Source organism: Myxine glutinosa, unplaced genomic scaffold (assembly GCF_964187855.1).
Source record: "Myxine glutinosa unplaced genomic scaffold, kmMyxGlut1.1 SCAFFOLD_521, whole genome shotgun sequence".
NCBI lineage: Eukaryota > Metazoa > Chordata > Myxini > Myxiniformes > Myxinidae > Myxine > Myxine glutinosa.
Window position 1 is genome coordinate 67,049 of NW_027616618.1, and position 15,930 is coordinate 82,978.

At 43.4% G+C, this 15,930-nt stretch overlaps 1 protein-coding gene across 1 annotated transcript in view; it reads right to left on the reverse strand.

The window, feature by feature from the left end:
- Nucleotides 1–463: 463 nt before the first annotated feature.
- Nucleotides 464–15,930, reverse strand: part of LOC144889001 (carboxypeptidase inhibitor SmCI-like) — a 38,090-nt gene continuing 22,623 nt past the window's right edge. Inside the window, exons 2-5 of the mRNA XM_078768804.1 lie at nucleotides 4,617–4,685; nucleotides 3,756–3,929; nucleotides 1,395–1,442; nucleotides 464–1,294 (exon numbers count right to left, since the gene is read on the reverse strand). Of these exons, the coding sequence (XP_078624930.1) occupies nucleotides 1,119–1,294; nucleotides 1,395–1,442; nucleotides 3,756–3,929; nucleotides 4,617–4,685 (467 nt within the window). The 3' untranslated portion in view covers nucleotides 464–1,118. The remainder of the gene's footprint in view (nucleotides 1,295–1,394; nucleotides 1,443–3,755; nucleotides 3,930–4,616; nucleotides 4,686–15,930) is intronic.

Here is a 15,930-nt window from a genome sequence, read left to right on the forward strand (position 1 = left end):
AACCAACTTTAGCATAACAGCGTGATTAAGATTGTGATCGTTTCATCAGAATTGTATTCGTAGTTTCTGAGGAAATTTTTTTTTTTTTTTTTTTACGAACCACCATAAGAACTAAGAACCACCACCCCCATCCCCCACCCCCTCCCAAGCCCGATTTATATATATATTAATCCCGTGAAACTATGGTACATCACAGGTGCTGAAGGGTGTGGTCAAGTTTCATCAAAATCGTGTGTGCAGTTTCAGAAAAGAAAGTGAATACATATTTGGGTTGGGGTGGGGTGTGGGTCAAACCTGGACCCACATTGACAACCCTCAGCCCCTACCGGAAGACCCTCTTACTTCATGCCATGAACACACTTAAGTTGCAAAATATAATTTGTAATGATGCGCTGCCGCATAAGCTCCCCAGGATTAACTCCGCCACCAAAGGTTTAGTAAGCTAAAAACCAAGTCATGACGATTTATGTTCAAGGTGGCAGAAACAGTCTATTCTTTATTAAAGAAAAATAATCAAGGAAGAACTCATAACTCTAAGTTACCCAAGAACCCAGTTACAAATCATCAAACAACCACCATTTACACACCAAGACAGAGCAAAATCCAAAAAATAAAATAAACCCAAACATTACATAAATCAGTATTTAGGAAAATAGTAAATTATTATTTTCTTCCAAAGATATACATCCAGTGGCACAAAGCAATTTCAATCGTTGGCAAATCAACTCGACCACCTTTGCCTTATAAATCAAAGAACAATTATAACAATGCTGCACCATTACCCGGTAATCATTTGTAGAAATATTTAGTCTGCAAACCATTGTGTGATAAGGCCGAGAGAACAAAAGAATGGAATGGTGAGGCTAAACACAGAAGGCTCAAAGGAAAAGAGGTATCGGACCTTTCATGAGAAGAAGCCATAAGCAGGTAATCTGGAGCTGACGGGCAGAAATTGTTTGGCATTTAAAGAGGAATAGGAATGTGCATTTAAGTAGAGTCAACAATGCAGAATTACATTTTTAAAAAACCCTGGGAAGAGTCGTAGGGTTGGAGTGGGAACCCCAACTACATAAAGCACGTTGTTATTTGCTAGTTGGAGACGAGCAGCCCAGGTTGGCTCAAAAAACCATGTTTGGGATGAGGGAAGCAGTGTCGTCACTTCGTGGTTGGGGCTGTGGACGCACCGTGAAGATGCTGGTACGTTGGACACGGTTGCTGTCCAAACGGCGCAACCACATAAACAGCAGCAAAGCAGCTACGGTCGCTGCGAGGCCAGCGAGGACGACTCCCAGTGCTAGAGGATAGCAGATAGAGGTGGTTAGTTGGGAGGGTGGTGGTGGTGACATTGGCATATTGGGTGTTCAGTTTATTTTGGAACTACAGATTGTCCTCACCGTGCACAATGAGGAATTTGCTCATGGAATTGTTCAATGTCGAAGATGCTGCAAATTCAGAAAGCAAGATTTAACCATCGATAATTCAGTGTCCATTTACTTTCAACAATAAACAGTTTTTCCACTACTACTACGACGACTACTACTACTACTACTACTACGAGAGGAAAGAAGAAGGGGTTTGTTTTTATCTCGAGTGAGAAGAGAACTCGATGGAGAAACCTGAACAGCAGAATAAGGCCTGCAATTGAGGCACAATCTTTAATTCCACATCAGGTATCGTCATCGTGCACCATCTGTCCATCATGTATTTCGACTTTTCCAGCCAAACCACAAGGCCGATCCAACTGAAATTTGACAACAAGGTTCTGCCCCTGACTGGTAACGGGCATCTGCAAAGCTCGTTTCAGGCACTTGTCCGGAAGTGTCAAAATGGCGGACTTAGCAAATTCCTTCAAAAATCTTTTCCTCCAGATGCACCACTCAGAGTGCTCCCAAATTTGGGTTCGGGCCCAGATAAGCTCCAGGTGCAGTGGTCCAATTTTTACAATTCAAAACTATACTGCCTCATGCTCAAACCCAAATTATGAGAAAAACAAAATAAAATCATTGGAATTCCCAAAGTATTAACGCCACAACAGCCTTCCTCGCAAACCATTATTCTCTGCGTAAATAACAATGTCCATTGTTCACCGATGTCCTCTTTGGGATTCTGATCCATTTCATGATAACCATGGATCTTTTATAACACACGATGGTTTTATTTGTAGTGTCGTATCTCCTGCCACCTGTTGCACCATTCCAATAGTCATGTGACTGTTTTTACGCACCATTCATAGTTTTTCTTTTTGGGTGCTTTTTCCACTCTTTGGCCTGGTTTTGGCCTCGGAAGGACTCTCAGCCTTGCGGGCCGCTCAATTCTCATTCCTCACCAAATTGGAGTTGTATCCAGAAAAGTATCGCTTTTACCAGGACGTCTTACGCGACCAAGTTATGGATTCTACTTTTAAGACCCGAAGTTTTTCACCAAACTTGCTTGCCAGAAACGTTCTTCTTTCACTCACGGACATTCCATATCTAACGTGAGGCTCGTCTGAGGCCTTTTTTAAATTTAAAATAACGGACTTTTCATCAGTTTAGTTTTCTCAATACTGCTCGCTGTTATGTTTGCTTTGTATTAGGATTCCTGAGTGGAGAGGGATTGTAGGTCACATGGTACATTGCCAAAGGTAGCTTACCAGGAATGCTCTCAATGGCACTACATATACTAACAGGGATTCACTATGAATTTCAAGCCAAATTTTCACAAACATTTTTTACCTGCACCACCGAAGATGGATGGATGCAGGTTATGTTTTCACCCCTGTCTGTGAACAAGATATCTCAAAAAGTTGTGAACTGATTAAGACGAAATTTGACAGAGACAGAGAGTCGTATGTCATTGACAGAGAGTCGTTGACAGTGAGTAGTGTATGTGACAAGAACAAAATTAAATTTTGGTGAAGATCCGCATCCGGGTAGTAGAATTTTAAGTGATTCGTCACCATTGGGAGATAGGATATCTCAAAGTTGTGGACGGATTCGGACGAAATTTGGCAGAGATGTAGCGTATGTGACGAGGACGAAATGATTCGATTTTGGTGAAGATCCGGATTCTGATCTGGCTACTGGAATTTTCAGTGATTCTTCACCATTGAGTGATAGGGATAAAACCAACACAGCAGGATATCTGAAAAAGTTATTGATGGATTTGGATGAAACTTAGTGGACAGGTTGGGTGTGTCACAAGACCGAATCGATCCCTTTTGATGAAGTTTTCGAGAGCATTACTTGGTTCCTCCTCATAACACAAGGGTAGTCCAGCATGCAAACAAGATTTTTTTTGAATGTCCCTTTTCTATACATTGCCACATGGCACATACCACATAAAGGGGCCTTTTCCCAAGAATGCCCCTCCTTTTCTATAGTTTACCACATGGCACATACCATATAAAGTGGCCTTTTCTATGCCACTGGCATTTTCCCCAAGAATGTCCCTTCTTTTCTATACTTTACCACATGGCACATGCAGTACCATATACAGAGACCTTTCTATGCCCCTGGAATTTTCCCCAAGTGAAAATTAAACTTTCCCTTTTGTAATGCCTGACCCCCCCCCCCCCCCCACCCCTCCACCTTTCTATTAAATAAAATTAAAAACGATCCAATATCAGTCTCTGGATTGATGTGCTTTAAAGATGAAGTTTTAGAGGGACCCATTGAGCATGCAGTGTGGTCACAAATACCCTCCTGTACCTGAAGGTAAGAGGTCAAAACGATGAGGGAATGGTTACATCATAAACATTTACTCATCCATCGTACCATGATCAGAAGGTGAGCAGACTGTATGACAACCCTCATGAGAGCCAAAGTTATTCTTGTTGCCATGGCAACCACCGAATACGAACAGGCTGCAATTTCCGGTCTCTGGATCGAAGTACCAACGTCTCAATGCTGCACGGCAGGGTCCAACTTCCACCGGCTGGGCACATACAGCTGGAGTACAAGCACGAAAGCATTGCAAATGTCAAATCATTAAATAAAATAAAAAGTTAACCTTTTGTCTTCTGGCTTGCAACTTGGAGCTTGGCATCTATTTTACAAATGGAACGCAGAAAGAACGGCATTGACATGTCAGAGCCTTCTCGTAGTATTTTACAATGGTCCGAGTATACTCATGGTATTTTAATATTCCATATTGGTTTTCCATCCCTATTTGTACGAATAGAGGACGAGGCAGGCTCGAGGGAACGTGGCAACAAAGAACCAGTTTGGGTGGTTATAAAACTAACAATTGCGTGAGGGACACCGATGGACAAACCGAGTGGAGTTTATTGTGCCAATCCCAACTTCCAACCTTGAACTTTTGATACACCTGTACTTTTTCACAATCTTAAATCAAACAGATTCTCCAAGGAGACCAGTCAGGCCAGAAGGAAGAGTCGTGAAGTTTGGGGAGGGAACAAGTTTTCTACACGTACAAATTTGCAGAAATGTAATAATCCTTCTCCACCTCTATCTTATTCCTCTTCCCTCAAACTTCTCTCCCATCTCATTTTTCATCACCTGCTATGACGTCTGACTGAAGCAAAATTTGCTTCGATGAACCTTTAATCACCCGAATCTCGGCACTCGAAAGAGACCATTCGTCAGTCACATGGTACATTGCCAATAGTAGCTTACCAGGAATGCTTTCAAGTGAAACCTGCTTCTCAAATTTGTGACCATTGTCTTTGTCACCTCCACCAACACCTACAAAGATAATGCAAATAACGATACTGCATAGACAAAGTGTGAAGATCAAATCTTACTCACATCAAGCAACAATTGTTAAAATCTTGAAAATAATGAGTCAATATCGGGAAGAAGACAACGCACTGATCATGGGACCACATATGGACAAAAGCAAGGGAAGGAAGAAACAGGAAAATTGCATTCCACAAAGTCATTTCCATTCTTAACTGCAGTTCGTCCACACGAACCCCTCCTCACTTTCGGGGATACCTTTCACGACACACATCTTCACAATCACCTCATGTATGTGGTGAATAGTCAACCCAACAATGGAGCTACATACACACTTAGTCTCTCGAAAACACAACGTTCTGTGAAACGACGTTAAATTAATCTATTTATCTTGTAAGAATTAATGTAAATAGAGGGAAGGAGGGTTAGGTTCATTTATCCACATTGAATGAATCACATTTAAGTAAATACAACAACACACAACAACAGGCATTTTAAGGCCATTTTCCCTGCTAGAGCGGGGGTTAGCCTTGCGGTCCCCATGACAATCTTCTCCATTTTGACCTATTTTCTGCATCTCTCCTTGTTAACCCCCTCGCCCGCATTTCTTCTTCCACCATCTTTAGCCAAGTCTTTCTCGGTCTTCCCCGTCCTCTACTTCCTGCTACATTCATTTCCATCACTCTTCTCAACCAGTCACTTTCATCCTTCCTCAACACATGGCAAAACCATCTCAACCTGTTTCTCTTCACAGCATCCATCACAGGCTCTATTCCCATCATCTTTCGCAATTCATCATTTGTCTTCCTCTCTCTCAACGATACTCCACACATGCACCGAACCATTCGCATTTCCACCCTTTCCAGCCTTTGTTGCTGCTCTACGTTCATTACCCATGTCTCGCTCCCATAAATCATAACACTTCTCACACATGCAGCACACACCATTCCCTTCAGCTTCAACGACACTCCCCTCCTCATCAGCACGCCACTCAGTTCCCGAAACTTCTTCCATGCACATCTCACTCCAGCAACCGTTGCCGAGTCTGATCCACCTTCTCCATTCAGCATGTCTCCTCGGTCGCAAAATGTTTTCACATCTTCCAGCTTCACGCCGTCTCCAAGATCCAACTCAACCTTTCCTCCAACGCAACTCAACAGCTCACTCTGTGCACATCTTACATTTGAATGTAGCTGCCACACTGGTTAATGAGCCTCTCAGACCACTACATTTTTTATGAACCCACTCAGCGCACATTGTACATTGAATGGAATTCACTCCGACACCCTTCCTACACACAGCACACGCCCACTTCCCAGTTCTTTCCACCTCACCACATGCTTCACCACTTGCCATCACCTTCGTTTTTCCGAAATTCACCTTCAGACCTTTTCTCTCCAAACATTCCTTCCACTTGTTCATCTTCTCCTTCAGTCCATCCATACCCTCCCCAATCAACACCAGATCAGCTGCATGCAACAACTCCCACGGTAAACCATCCTTTCTGTTCCGAGCCATCACCTCCATCACAGCTACAAATAGTAGTGGACTTGGTACCGACCCCTGATGCACTCCCACCTTCACCTCAAACTCACCACTGTTCCCGTCCTTCGTCCTTACAGCTGTGCGCGCTCTCTCGTACATTGCCACCACTACTCTGATCAACCATTCCTCCACTCCTAACTTCCTCAATGCCCATGTCATGATCTTCTTCACTACTGGGTGATCGGGCTTAAACTGATATATCCAGGATGTCTCAAAGTTGTCGACAGATTCAGACAAAACTTGGTGGACAGGTTGGGTGTGTGATGAGGATGAATCGATTTGATTTTGGTGAAGATCCGGGTACGAGAATTTTAAAGACTAGGGCATGCCCGTACTATATATATATCTAAAATTATATCCCCCCCTCTATTTACATGAAATGGTTTGGTCCATTCGCAAAGCCAAAGCGAACGGCTTGCGAGTACGGTGGCAATCCCCCCCCTCTATTTACATGAAATGGTTTGGTCCAAAGCGAACGGCTTGCGAGTACGGTGACAATCCCCCCCCCTCTATTTACATGAAATGGTTTGGTCCAAAGCGAACGGCTTGCGAGTACAGTGACAATCCCCCCCCTCTATTTACATGAAATGGTTTGGTCCAAAGCGAACGGCTTGCGGAGTTTGGTAAATAAATCGCCATAGCTCGGTAACTACTTCTCCGATTAATATGAAACCTTGAAAAGGCACATCCTCGGGTCCCCAGCAATATACCTGGCAAGTTTCAAGTATATCGGACCCGTGGTTGTCGAGAAACAGCGGTCACAGACAAACAAACAAACACACAGAGATTACTGGAATTATAGATAGACTAGGGCATGCCCGTACTATATATAAGCTAGGACGTGCCCGTTCCTTGCCAAAAAAAAAAAAAAAAAAAAATTTGTGTAGGGGTGTGTGTGTGTAAACATCCTAGGGCGTGCCCGTACGTGGGTGCAAAAAAACATGCGTGCAAACAACAACAACAAAAAAAAACTTTGAAACCACGTGGCAGTAACGACCACAGAACCCCCCCCCCCCCCCCTCTATTTACATGAATGGTTTGGTCCATTCGCAACGACCACAGAACCCCCCCCCCCCTCTATTTACATGCAATGGTTTGGTCCATTCGCAACGCCAAAGCGAACGGCGAACGGCTAAATCGCCATAGCTCGGTAAGTACTTGTCCGATTAATATGAAACCTTGAAAAGGCACATCCTCGGGTCCCCAGCAATATACCTGGCAAGTTTAAAGTATATCGGACCCGTGGTTGTCGAGAAACAGCGGTCACAGACAAACAAACAAACGTACAAATGTACAAACGTACAAACGTACAAACAAACACACAGAGATTACTGGAATTATAGATAGATATTGAAGTGATTCTTTACCATTGAGTGATAGGGCCAAAAACGATATGTATCATGATGTCAAAGTTGTGGACGGGTTATGACCAAACTGGGTGGATGAGTTTGGTGTGTAACATATTTTGTGCGTCATCCACTCCTTCCAGTGATTTGACTTGAAATCATAATCACTGCTTCCATCAGGTGAGCCGAGGAGTGTCCCTGCTTCTTAAAAAAAAAAATTGTAAGCATTTTGTATGAAACTAACAATGTGCCTTCGCAGTCAAACATGTTAAACTTAAAAAAAATTTCTGCGATGAATCAGGAACCGCCAGGAACCTATCCCTCTTTTCCCCATTGAAACAATGCCCCCATATTCACAGATTTGTCATTCGCGGCATTTTCCAGGGCCATATCCTCCACAAATGTCGGTGGTCCGACTGTATTAACTCGTGTTTATAATTCTATCGGATTGCTTATTTGAACTAAAAGGTCTTCAATGATCTCTGTGACCCCTTTGGTACCTCAGGCTGGGTGCGTACAGACATGGCTGGTCCAAAAGCTACCCTCTCACCTGAAGCAGGTGCTGTTACCCCACTGTATCTTGCCCAGATCCCTCCTGGTGCAAGCAGTCCACATGGACAGTTTGTTTTTGAGAAACAGGTGAAGGCTTTCATGAAACAGAAGAATAGAATATCGAATGATCGTATAAAGGCTATTTTCCCCGCAAGAGCAGGGGTTAGCCTTGCTTGAAATTTTTGCAGAAAAATACATTTTTGAATTGTATGACTATCTGTGGCTTCCTCGATGATGTTAAACATTTGATTCGTTTGAGCTTAGCTTTGATTATCCTCTGAAGTATGGAAAACGATACTCTGGTTTTATCAAATTGTTCTCTCCTGGTACTTCAATCGCTTCATCAAGTTCCATCACGTAAACACACACTGGGTCCAGTCCTGCAGAGATCGCTCATTCTCTGAAGACATTAAATAATTTGATTGATGATTGAAACTTTTTCTTTGAAGACCTTAATTTATGTTTCGAGACTAATTTCACCTCCAACCTTGGAGTACAGGGATCGTGATATTATTTGATGATTAACTGATAGTTCACATCCCAAATCGCTTGACTTACCTTGACTCGAGGTCTGAAAACACTTTAATCATAATCTTCCCACATCTTCCCACATTTTCCCATTTTAAACTCGATGTTGGTGACCTGAAGGCATGATGACAGATGAACTGTTCTTCCATGGAGTGCATTGTTTGTTGATAATAATGGAATTTTGTTGGATTAATCCCTAATTACTTGATTAAAAGGTATGCATCATCATAATGAAATAAAATTGCTACATTGAACCATTCATTGTGCATTTCTCTTGATAGAGCCAGCTCTGTGTAAGGAAAGATCATATGACATCAGGTTCCTCAATGTGGATCAGGTAGAGACAGATTGGAGTGTGTTCGAAGGTAGTCCAGCACGTACACGAGATTGATTTAACTTTGATCCCTTCAGCCATTATCGTGGTAACTAAGTCATTTTTTACTTAACATGACCTCTGACCCCAAAATCTGTTGATGTTTACATCGTCATACATTCACCAAGTTTGATTTAAATCCCTTTATGTTCTAAAGTTGTCACATTTTTACCTGACATGACCATTGACCTCTCAATGCCCATAATCCAATCGGTTCATCTTTGCATGATAATACTTACACCAAGTTTGTTCAAATTCTCATCATTGCTTCACAAGTTGGCCTGGTAACTATTTTTACTTGACGTTACCTCTGACCTCTTGAGCCCAAAATCTAATCTGTTCATCGTTACATCATTACACACACCTGTACCAAGTTTGACCTGGATCCCTTCAGCCGTTTTCAAGTTATAATCTTATTACAGACTTCGACCTATTGACCCAAAAATCAAATCGGTGTTAATCTTTGTATCAGAATACATATTTGCACCAACTTTGGTCAAAATCCTATCACTGGTTCACAAGTTATCGTCGTAATTGGATTTTCACCGAACATGACCTTTGACTTGGTGACACCAAAATGTCATCTTTTCATATTTTCCTCATTTAACATACCTGCACCATTGACTTGGATCCCTTCAGCCATTCTCTTGTTATTGTGGAAACGAAAACCTATCACGGGTGCATGGACTGACAACCCGAAAACATCATGCTTCCGGCGACTTCATTGCCAGAGGCATAAAAAATAGGGGCAATACCCCTGGGCACTCACCTGGTGGAATAAAACAGCATGCTACACTGACTGAAGGTATTTTAAACAGTATCACGGTATTTTTAAACCAACTTCAATGGTTACTAGAAGACAGGGCAACATGTAGAATCATACGAACATAATCATTAGACTTCAAACAGAAAAATACCTATTTTGGGGGGCAACCCCTGCCTTTCCACCCACCTCCTCCAAATACCTCCTCAGACCTCTTTTTCAAATGCCTTGAACAAACATTGGTACATCACTGGTGATGAAGGTTGTGGTCAAGGTTAATCAAAACTGTGCGTGTGTGGTTTTGGTGATGAGAGCAAATACCTAATTTTGGGGGTGAAACCACACCCCTTTAACCCCTGTTTTTTGTTTTTTAAAATAACGGCGTAGCCCATATGGCAAAGCAGTCCAGAAAAGTGTTTGTCCATCCGTATGTATGTATGTATGTATAAATATATGTGTGTGTGTGTATATATATATATATATATATAAATAATATATATATATATATATGTGTGTATGTATGTCCCCTCAAACGTATACCAATCATAGCTGAGGATCTGGTCACATGACAGGGTGATGTGATTTCGTCTGATGTCATTGCGGCGTACAAGGGCTGCCTCCACACTCCGGCATTTTGATTACAATATCGTTTAGGCCGAACATATCGTCGAACCTGTCGTATATCACAATCACTATGCTCTCCCTTTATGTTTTTCATTCAGTGTGAGACACAAACAAACCGATTGTTAAAATGATCATCAACTATCAAAAGCATAGATGTTATGGATCTTCCAACGACAGTACGTATAGGCCTTAGGCTTCATGCCTTCATCATCACCTTCAGGCCGCTTCGGTCAAATTAGCCCAGGTTTCTTAATACAGTAGTGTTGTTTTTGTAATAATAATAATAATAATAATAATAATAATAGCGTCAATACCAATGATATAGTAAATACAGACTTGGCATTTAATATGGAATATATATTTTTTCTTGACTTGGGTTTACTTTCTGAACTCAGTATATCAATTTGGTGAGTTTCTTTTACCCTTCGGTGATGTCTTTGTTGAAAGAACCATGTCACTGATTGTGTTTCGCAGCAAGAAGTCAATAACAGGATTATATCACAGGTGGCGTGACAAAATGTAAGGACAGGTACATTTGACGATTGGCTTCACAATCAGGTATATAAGGGTTGTTGCGTTCTGTATTAGTGGAAAACAACTGCTGCACGTCTACAAAAGTTATTGCCGCTTCCTCTGGAGATGGTCCGTCAACTTGACAATGCTGTTTGTCATGGAGTGGTGGCTTTACGAAATTCTGGCATGAAACAGCGTGCTATTGCTCGGCAGTATGGCATCACTCAAGGTCAGGTGTCAAAGATCCTGAAACGAAATGCTCAGAGAGGTGTCCCTACTCCAATACCGAGGCCAGGACGTCCACGCAGAACCACAAGGAGAGATGATCGCCTGCTGCAATGGCCGTACCAAGTCAGCTAATCGGCTTAGGGCTGAGTGGCAGCAACTGACCAATGTGCCTGTATCCAGAAGGCTAGTCAACCAACGACTGGTTCAAGCAGGCTATCGTGCCAGGCGTCCCCTGAGAAATCCATGCCTCACCAGACAACACAGCCAGCGTCGATTGCAGTGGGCCAGAGAGCACCGTCAATGGCAGCCAGGACACTGGAATCACGTGACCTTCAGTGACGAGTCTAGATTTCTGGTCTATCGTCAAGATGGCCGCGTCCGAGTGCGCAGACAAGTGCATGAAGCCCACAACGAAGATTGTATAGTGCCAAGAGTCCAAGCTGGAGGTGGTGGGGTGACTGTTTGGGCTGCTTTTCATGCAGGGGGCAAAACTGACCTGGTTGTTCTGAATGGAAACCTGAACCAGTTCAAGTACAGGGTCATTCTGGAAGAAACATTGCTTCCATTTGCTCTTACAGCCTTTCAAGGAAACTTTGTCTTCCAAGATGACAATGCACGGCCTCATCGTGCTCGCATGATCCAACACTTTCTTGCTGACCGTGGTGTAGAGCATATGGAGTGGCCTGCCATGTCCCCGGATATGAATCCGATAGAGAAATTGTGGGCAGAATTAACGCGTCAAATCGACAACTTGGACCAGCAGCCGACCTCTGTGCGTGAATTGCAGCAGGCTATTGTCACTGCAAGGCAAGCGATTCCTGTCCAAACTTTGGCAAATCTCGTGAACAGCATGCCTCAACGTGTACGTGCTCTCCTGAATGCTCGTGGGGGTTACACGAAGTACTGAACTGTAATTTTACTGTCCGTAATCCCAGTCATAATTTAGCTTTTGTTTTTGTTGAAATTTTTTTTGGCTAATGTGCAAAATAAAGAGATACTTCTGGAAAACGTACAGAAGTTTAACAGTACTGTCCGTGAATTGAGTTCGATATCAGTTTATATCACTTTCAAGGATCAATTTATTTGCTTCGAAATGTCAAATGTCGTTTTTGTTTCTTTTAAAGGTCACATTAACAAAATCTAGAATAATTTCAACATAATTCCAATGAACGTTTGGTTCTAAGTCATCTTGAAAAGTAAGTCCAACCCCACAAAAAAAATATTCCATATTAAATGCCAAGTCTGTATAATCGTAACACTGCAATTCCTTTGTCGTTATTGCAAAGTTTCTAGATTGAAGCGTTGTCTGGTTCATGAATCAATGATGAGCGGTGTTCGGTACAAATAATGCGGAAGTAAGGAATTAGCCAATGTTTTTTATTATCATTTTCATAATAATGTAACGTTAATATTATAGTAAATCTAATCGTAGTGACTGCAAAGTAACTGGAGGTTAAAATATATCATCTTCCATATATTACCCTTAAAGTAGCGTCAGTTTTGTGGCCGTCCATAATGCGACATCATACCTTGTCTGCTCTACTGGACTAATTTTGCACCATCTCTCTGGCTCCGACCTCACTCTCTCTGACCACCTAGCCATCACTCTGACCATCAACATCCCCACCCCAGCACCAAGGCATTATCGCACTATCAACTTCCGTAAGCTAAACGCTCTTTCACCTACCTCATTCTCATCGACCCTCTCTGAAAAAATGTCCACTTCTCCCTTCGTTGACCTCCACACCCCTTCTGACCTCACTGACTACTACAACCACACTCTCTCCTCCTGCCTTGACCAACTTGCGCCTATAAAAACCAAAACAGTTTCTTTCACCCATTCTGCTCCCTGGTTTACCCCTGAACTCCGCCTGATGAAAACTCGTGCTCACCAACTTGAAAGACTCCGCAATAAAACAGGTCTCACAGTTCACTCCCAGGCCTAAAAGGACCACATACAACACTATAAAGATGCCCTCTCCCGCGCCCGCTCCGCCTACTACTCTCAAATTATCCACTCTGGCTCCGGAAACCCAAAAGCACTCTTCTCTACAATAAACAAACTCCTCAGCCCCCTGAACACCACCACCCAGTCATTCACAATAGACAACTGCATCTCCTTCCTTTCATTCTTCCAACGCAAAATTGAAAACATCTACAACAGCTTGACCACCGCTGCACCCGCTCCCCCTCAAACCACCTGCCCCCCCTTATCCTGCCATCCCCTGTCTCAATTCTCCCCAGTCTCCCCTACTGACCTCTCTGAACTCATCGGAATGAAAACTGCCACCTGCACTCTTGACCCCATCCCCTCCAGCTTTGTCAAGGCCTCCCTTCCTGCTCTCTCTCCACTTATCATTGCAACAATAAACTCCTCCCTGTCTACAGGCATCGTCCCACCATCCCTCAAAATTGCTGCTGTTACCCCCATTCTGAAAAAACCTGGACTAAACCCTGACACCCTAAATAACTTCAGACCCATCTCCAACCTACCATTTCTGTCAAAGGTTTTGGAACGCGCTGTAGCCACTCAACTCAAACATCACCTCTCTGCCAATAACCTGTATGAAACATTCCAATCCGGATTCCGCTCCAACCACAGTACTGAAACTGCTCTACTCAAAATCACCAACGACCTTCTCCTCTCCTCTGACGCTGGCAACCTCAACATTCTCATCCTCCTCGACCTCAGCGCCGCCTTTGACACCATCGATCACACCATCCTCCTCACCCGACTTGAAACCACCTTTAACATTACCGGCACTGCCCTCTCTTGGATTAAATCATACCTCTCTGACAGACGTCAGTTCATCTCCATCAATAACTGCAAATCCCCCACTGCTCCCCTCCCCCAAGGTGTCCCCCAAGGTTCAGTTCTTGGCCCCCTCCTCTTCATCCTTTACCTGTCCCCCCTCGGTCACTTAATCCGCCGTCATGGTCTCCAATTCCACTGCTTCGCCGATGACATCCAGCTTTTCATCTCCACCAAGTCCATCTCCACCGCCACCCACTCTATCCTGACAAACTGCATCACTGAAATAAAATCCTGGCTTCAAATCAACTTCCTCAAACCTAACTGTGATAAATCTGAAATAATCATCATTGGCCCAAAAACGCTCACCAAGTCCACCCATAACTTTGCCCTCAACATCGACGGTTTCCCAGTATCCACCTCCCCTCACATCCAGAATCTTGGCATCATCTTTGACCAAACCCTCTCCTTCGACAAATACACTAAACAGATCACAAAGACAGCCTTCTTTCACCTGAAAAACATCGCCCGTCTCCGTCCATCCCTCTCCTCCATGGCTGCAGAAACCCTCATCCACGCCTTCATCACTTCCCGTCTGGACTACTGCAATAGCCTCCTTTATGGTTCACCCTCAACAATCACCAATAAACTCCAATACATTCAGAACTCCGCTGCCCGTCTACTCACCCATTCCCGGACCCGTGACCACATCACCCCCGTCCTTTACAAGCTTCACTGGCTCCCCATCTCCCAGAGAATCCAGTACAAAATCCTCCTCTTGACCTACAAAGCCCTCCATAACCTGGCCCCATCCTACCTGGCTGACCTCCTCTCCAGACACACTCCCACCCGCAACCTCCGCTCTGCTGGTACCAACCTCCTGACCCCCCCCCCCCCCCCCCCCATCCGGACCAAATTTAGATCCTGGGGGGACAGGGCCTTCTCCATCGCTGCTCCCACCCTCTGGAACTCGCTACCTCACACCATCAGAGACTCCTCCTCACTCACCACATTCAAAACATCACTCAAGACCCACCTGTTCAACACTGCATTCAACATTTAACCCACAGCATTTAACCCCTGACTATCTCCTCTCCTTCTCCCTCCTTTGTGCTTTGAATATTTCCCTATTGATTCTTCTTTTTTTTGCAATTGTTTTTATGTTTTGCTATGCATTATGTTTTGCACTCTGTCAAAGCATCTTTGGGCTTCCTGAAAAGCGCTATATAAAATAAATGCATTATTATTATTATTATTATTATCATTACGTCAGTGATGTCTTTACGATGGCTGACTTCACCGACCGACATTTTAATTTACTCGCTCACTATGGGAGTGGCAGGAAGGGTCGTTCCTCTTTGGGGTATATATATTATAGTCGATCTATGGTTGGGTCTCGAACATTGGGTGTGTGTTCATTTACCAAGTTTCTTGTGGAGAGATCGCCAAGTGGTTTAAGCATTCAAGCAAGCACTCCATTCAAAACCCTTAAGGAACGGCTGGCTTGGCAAGCGCTAACTATCTGCTTGGTAAATGAGCACACCCTGGTCTTCCTCCCTTTCAGTTTCATGTTAAACAGCAGGAAAAGTGGGTTTCATTGGTGGTTTTCAAAACAAAACCTCAATTGGTGAGTTTCAAAAGGCCGCTACGAAAAACGGCACTGTAGCGGCAGGAAGGGTCAAGTTTTTTACCCAGCCCTGTGGGGTATATAGATTACTGTAGATTTTCGCTCAGTTCTGCAAAATATAACTTACCTCACGGATGTCGGGATTCGTCCAAATGTCTGTTTAATGTTATAAACTGCATTAACGACTGTTTATAAAGCTCATCACATGAGTTTGTGGTTTATATTTTACAAGCCCAGCTACGGCGTTACAAAGTTAGCCTTCCGGTCTTGTTTTTTTTGTTTTTTTTTTACCTCCGCCACCAAAGGTGGATGGAGGTTATGTTTTCACCCCTGTCTGTTTCTCTGTTTGTTTGTTTGTCTGTCCGTTTTGAACAAGATGTCTCAAAGTTGTGGATGGATT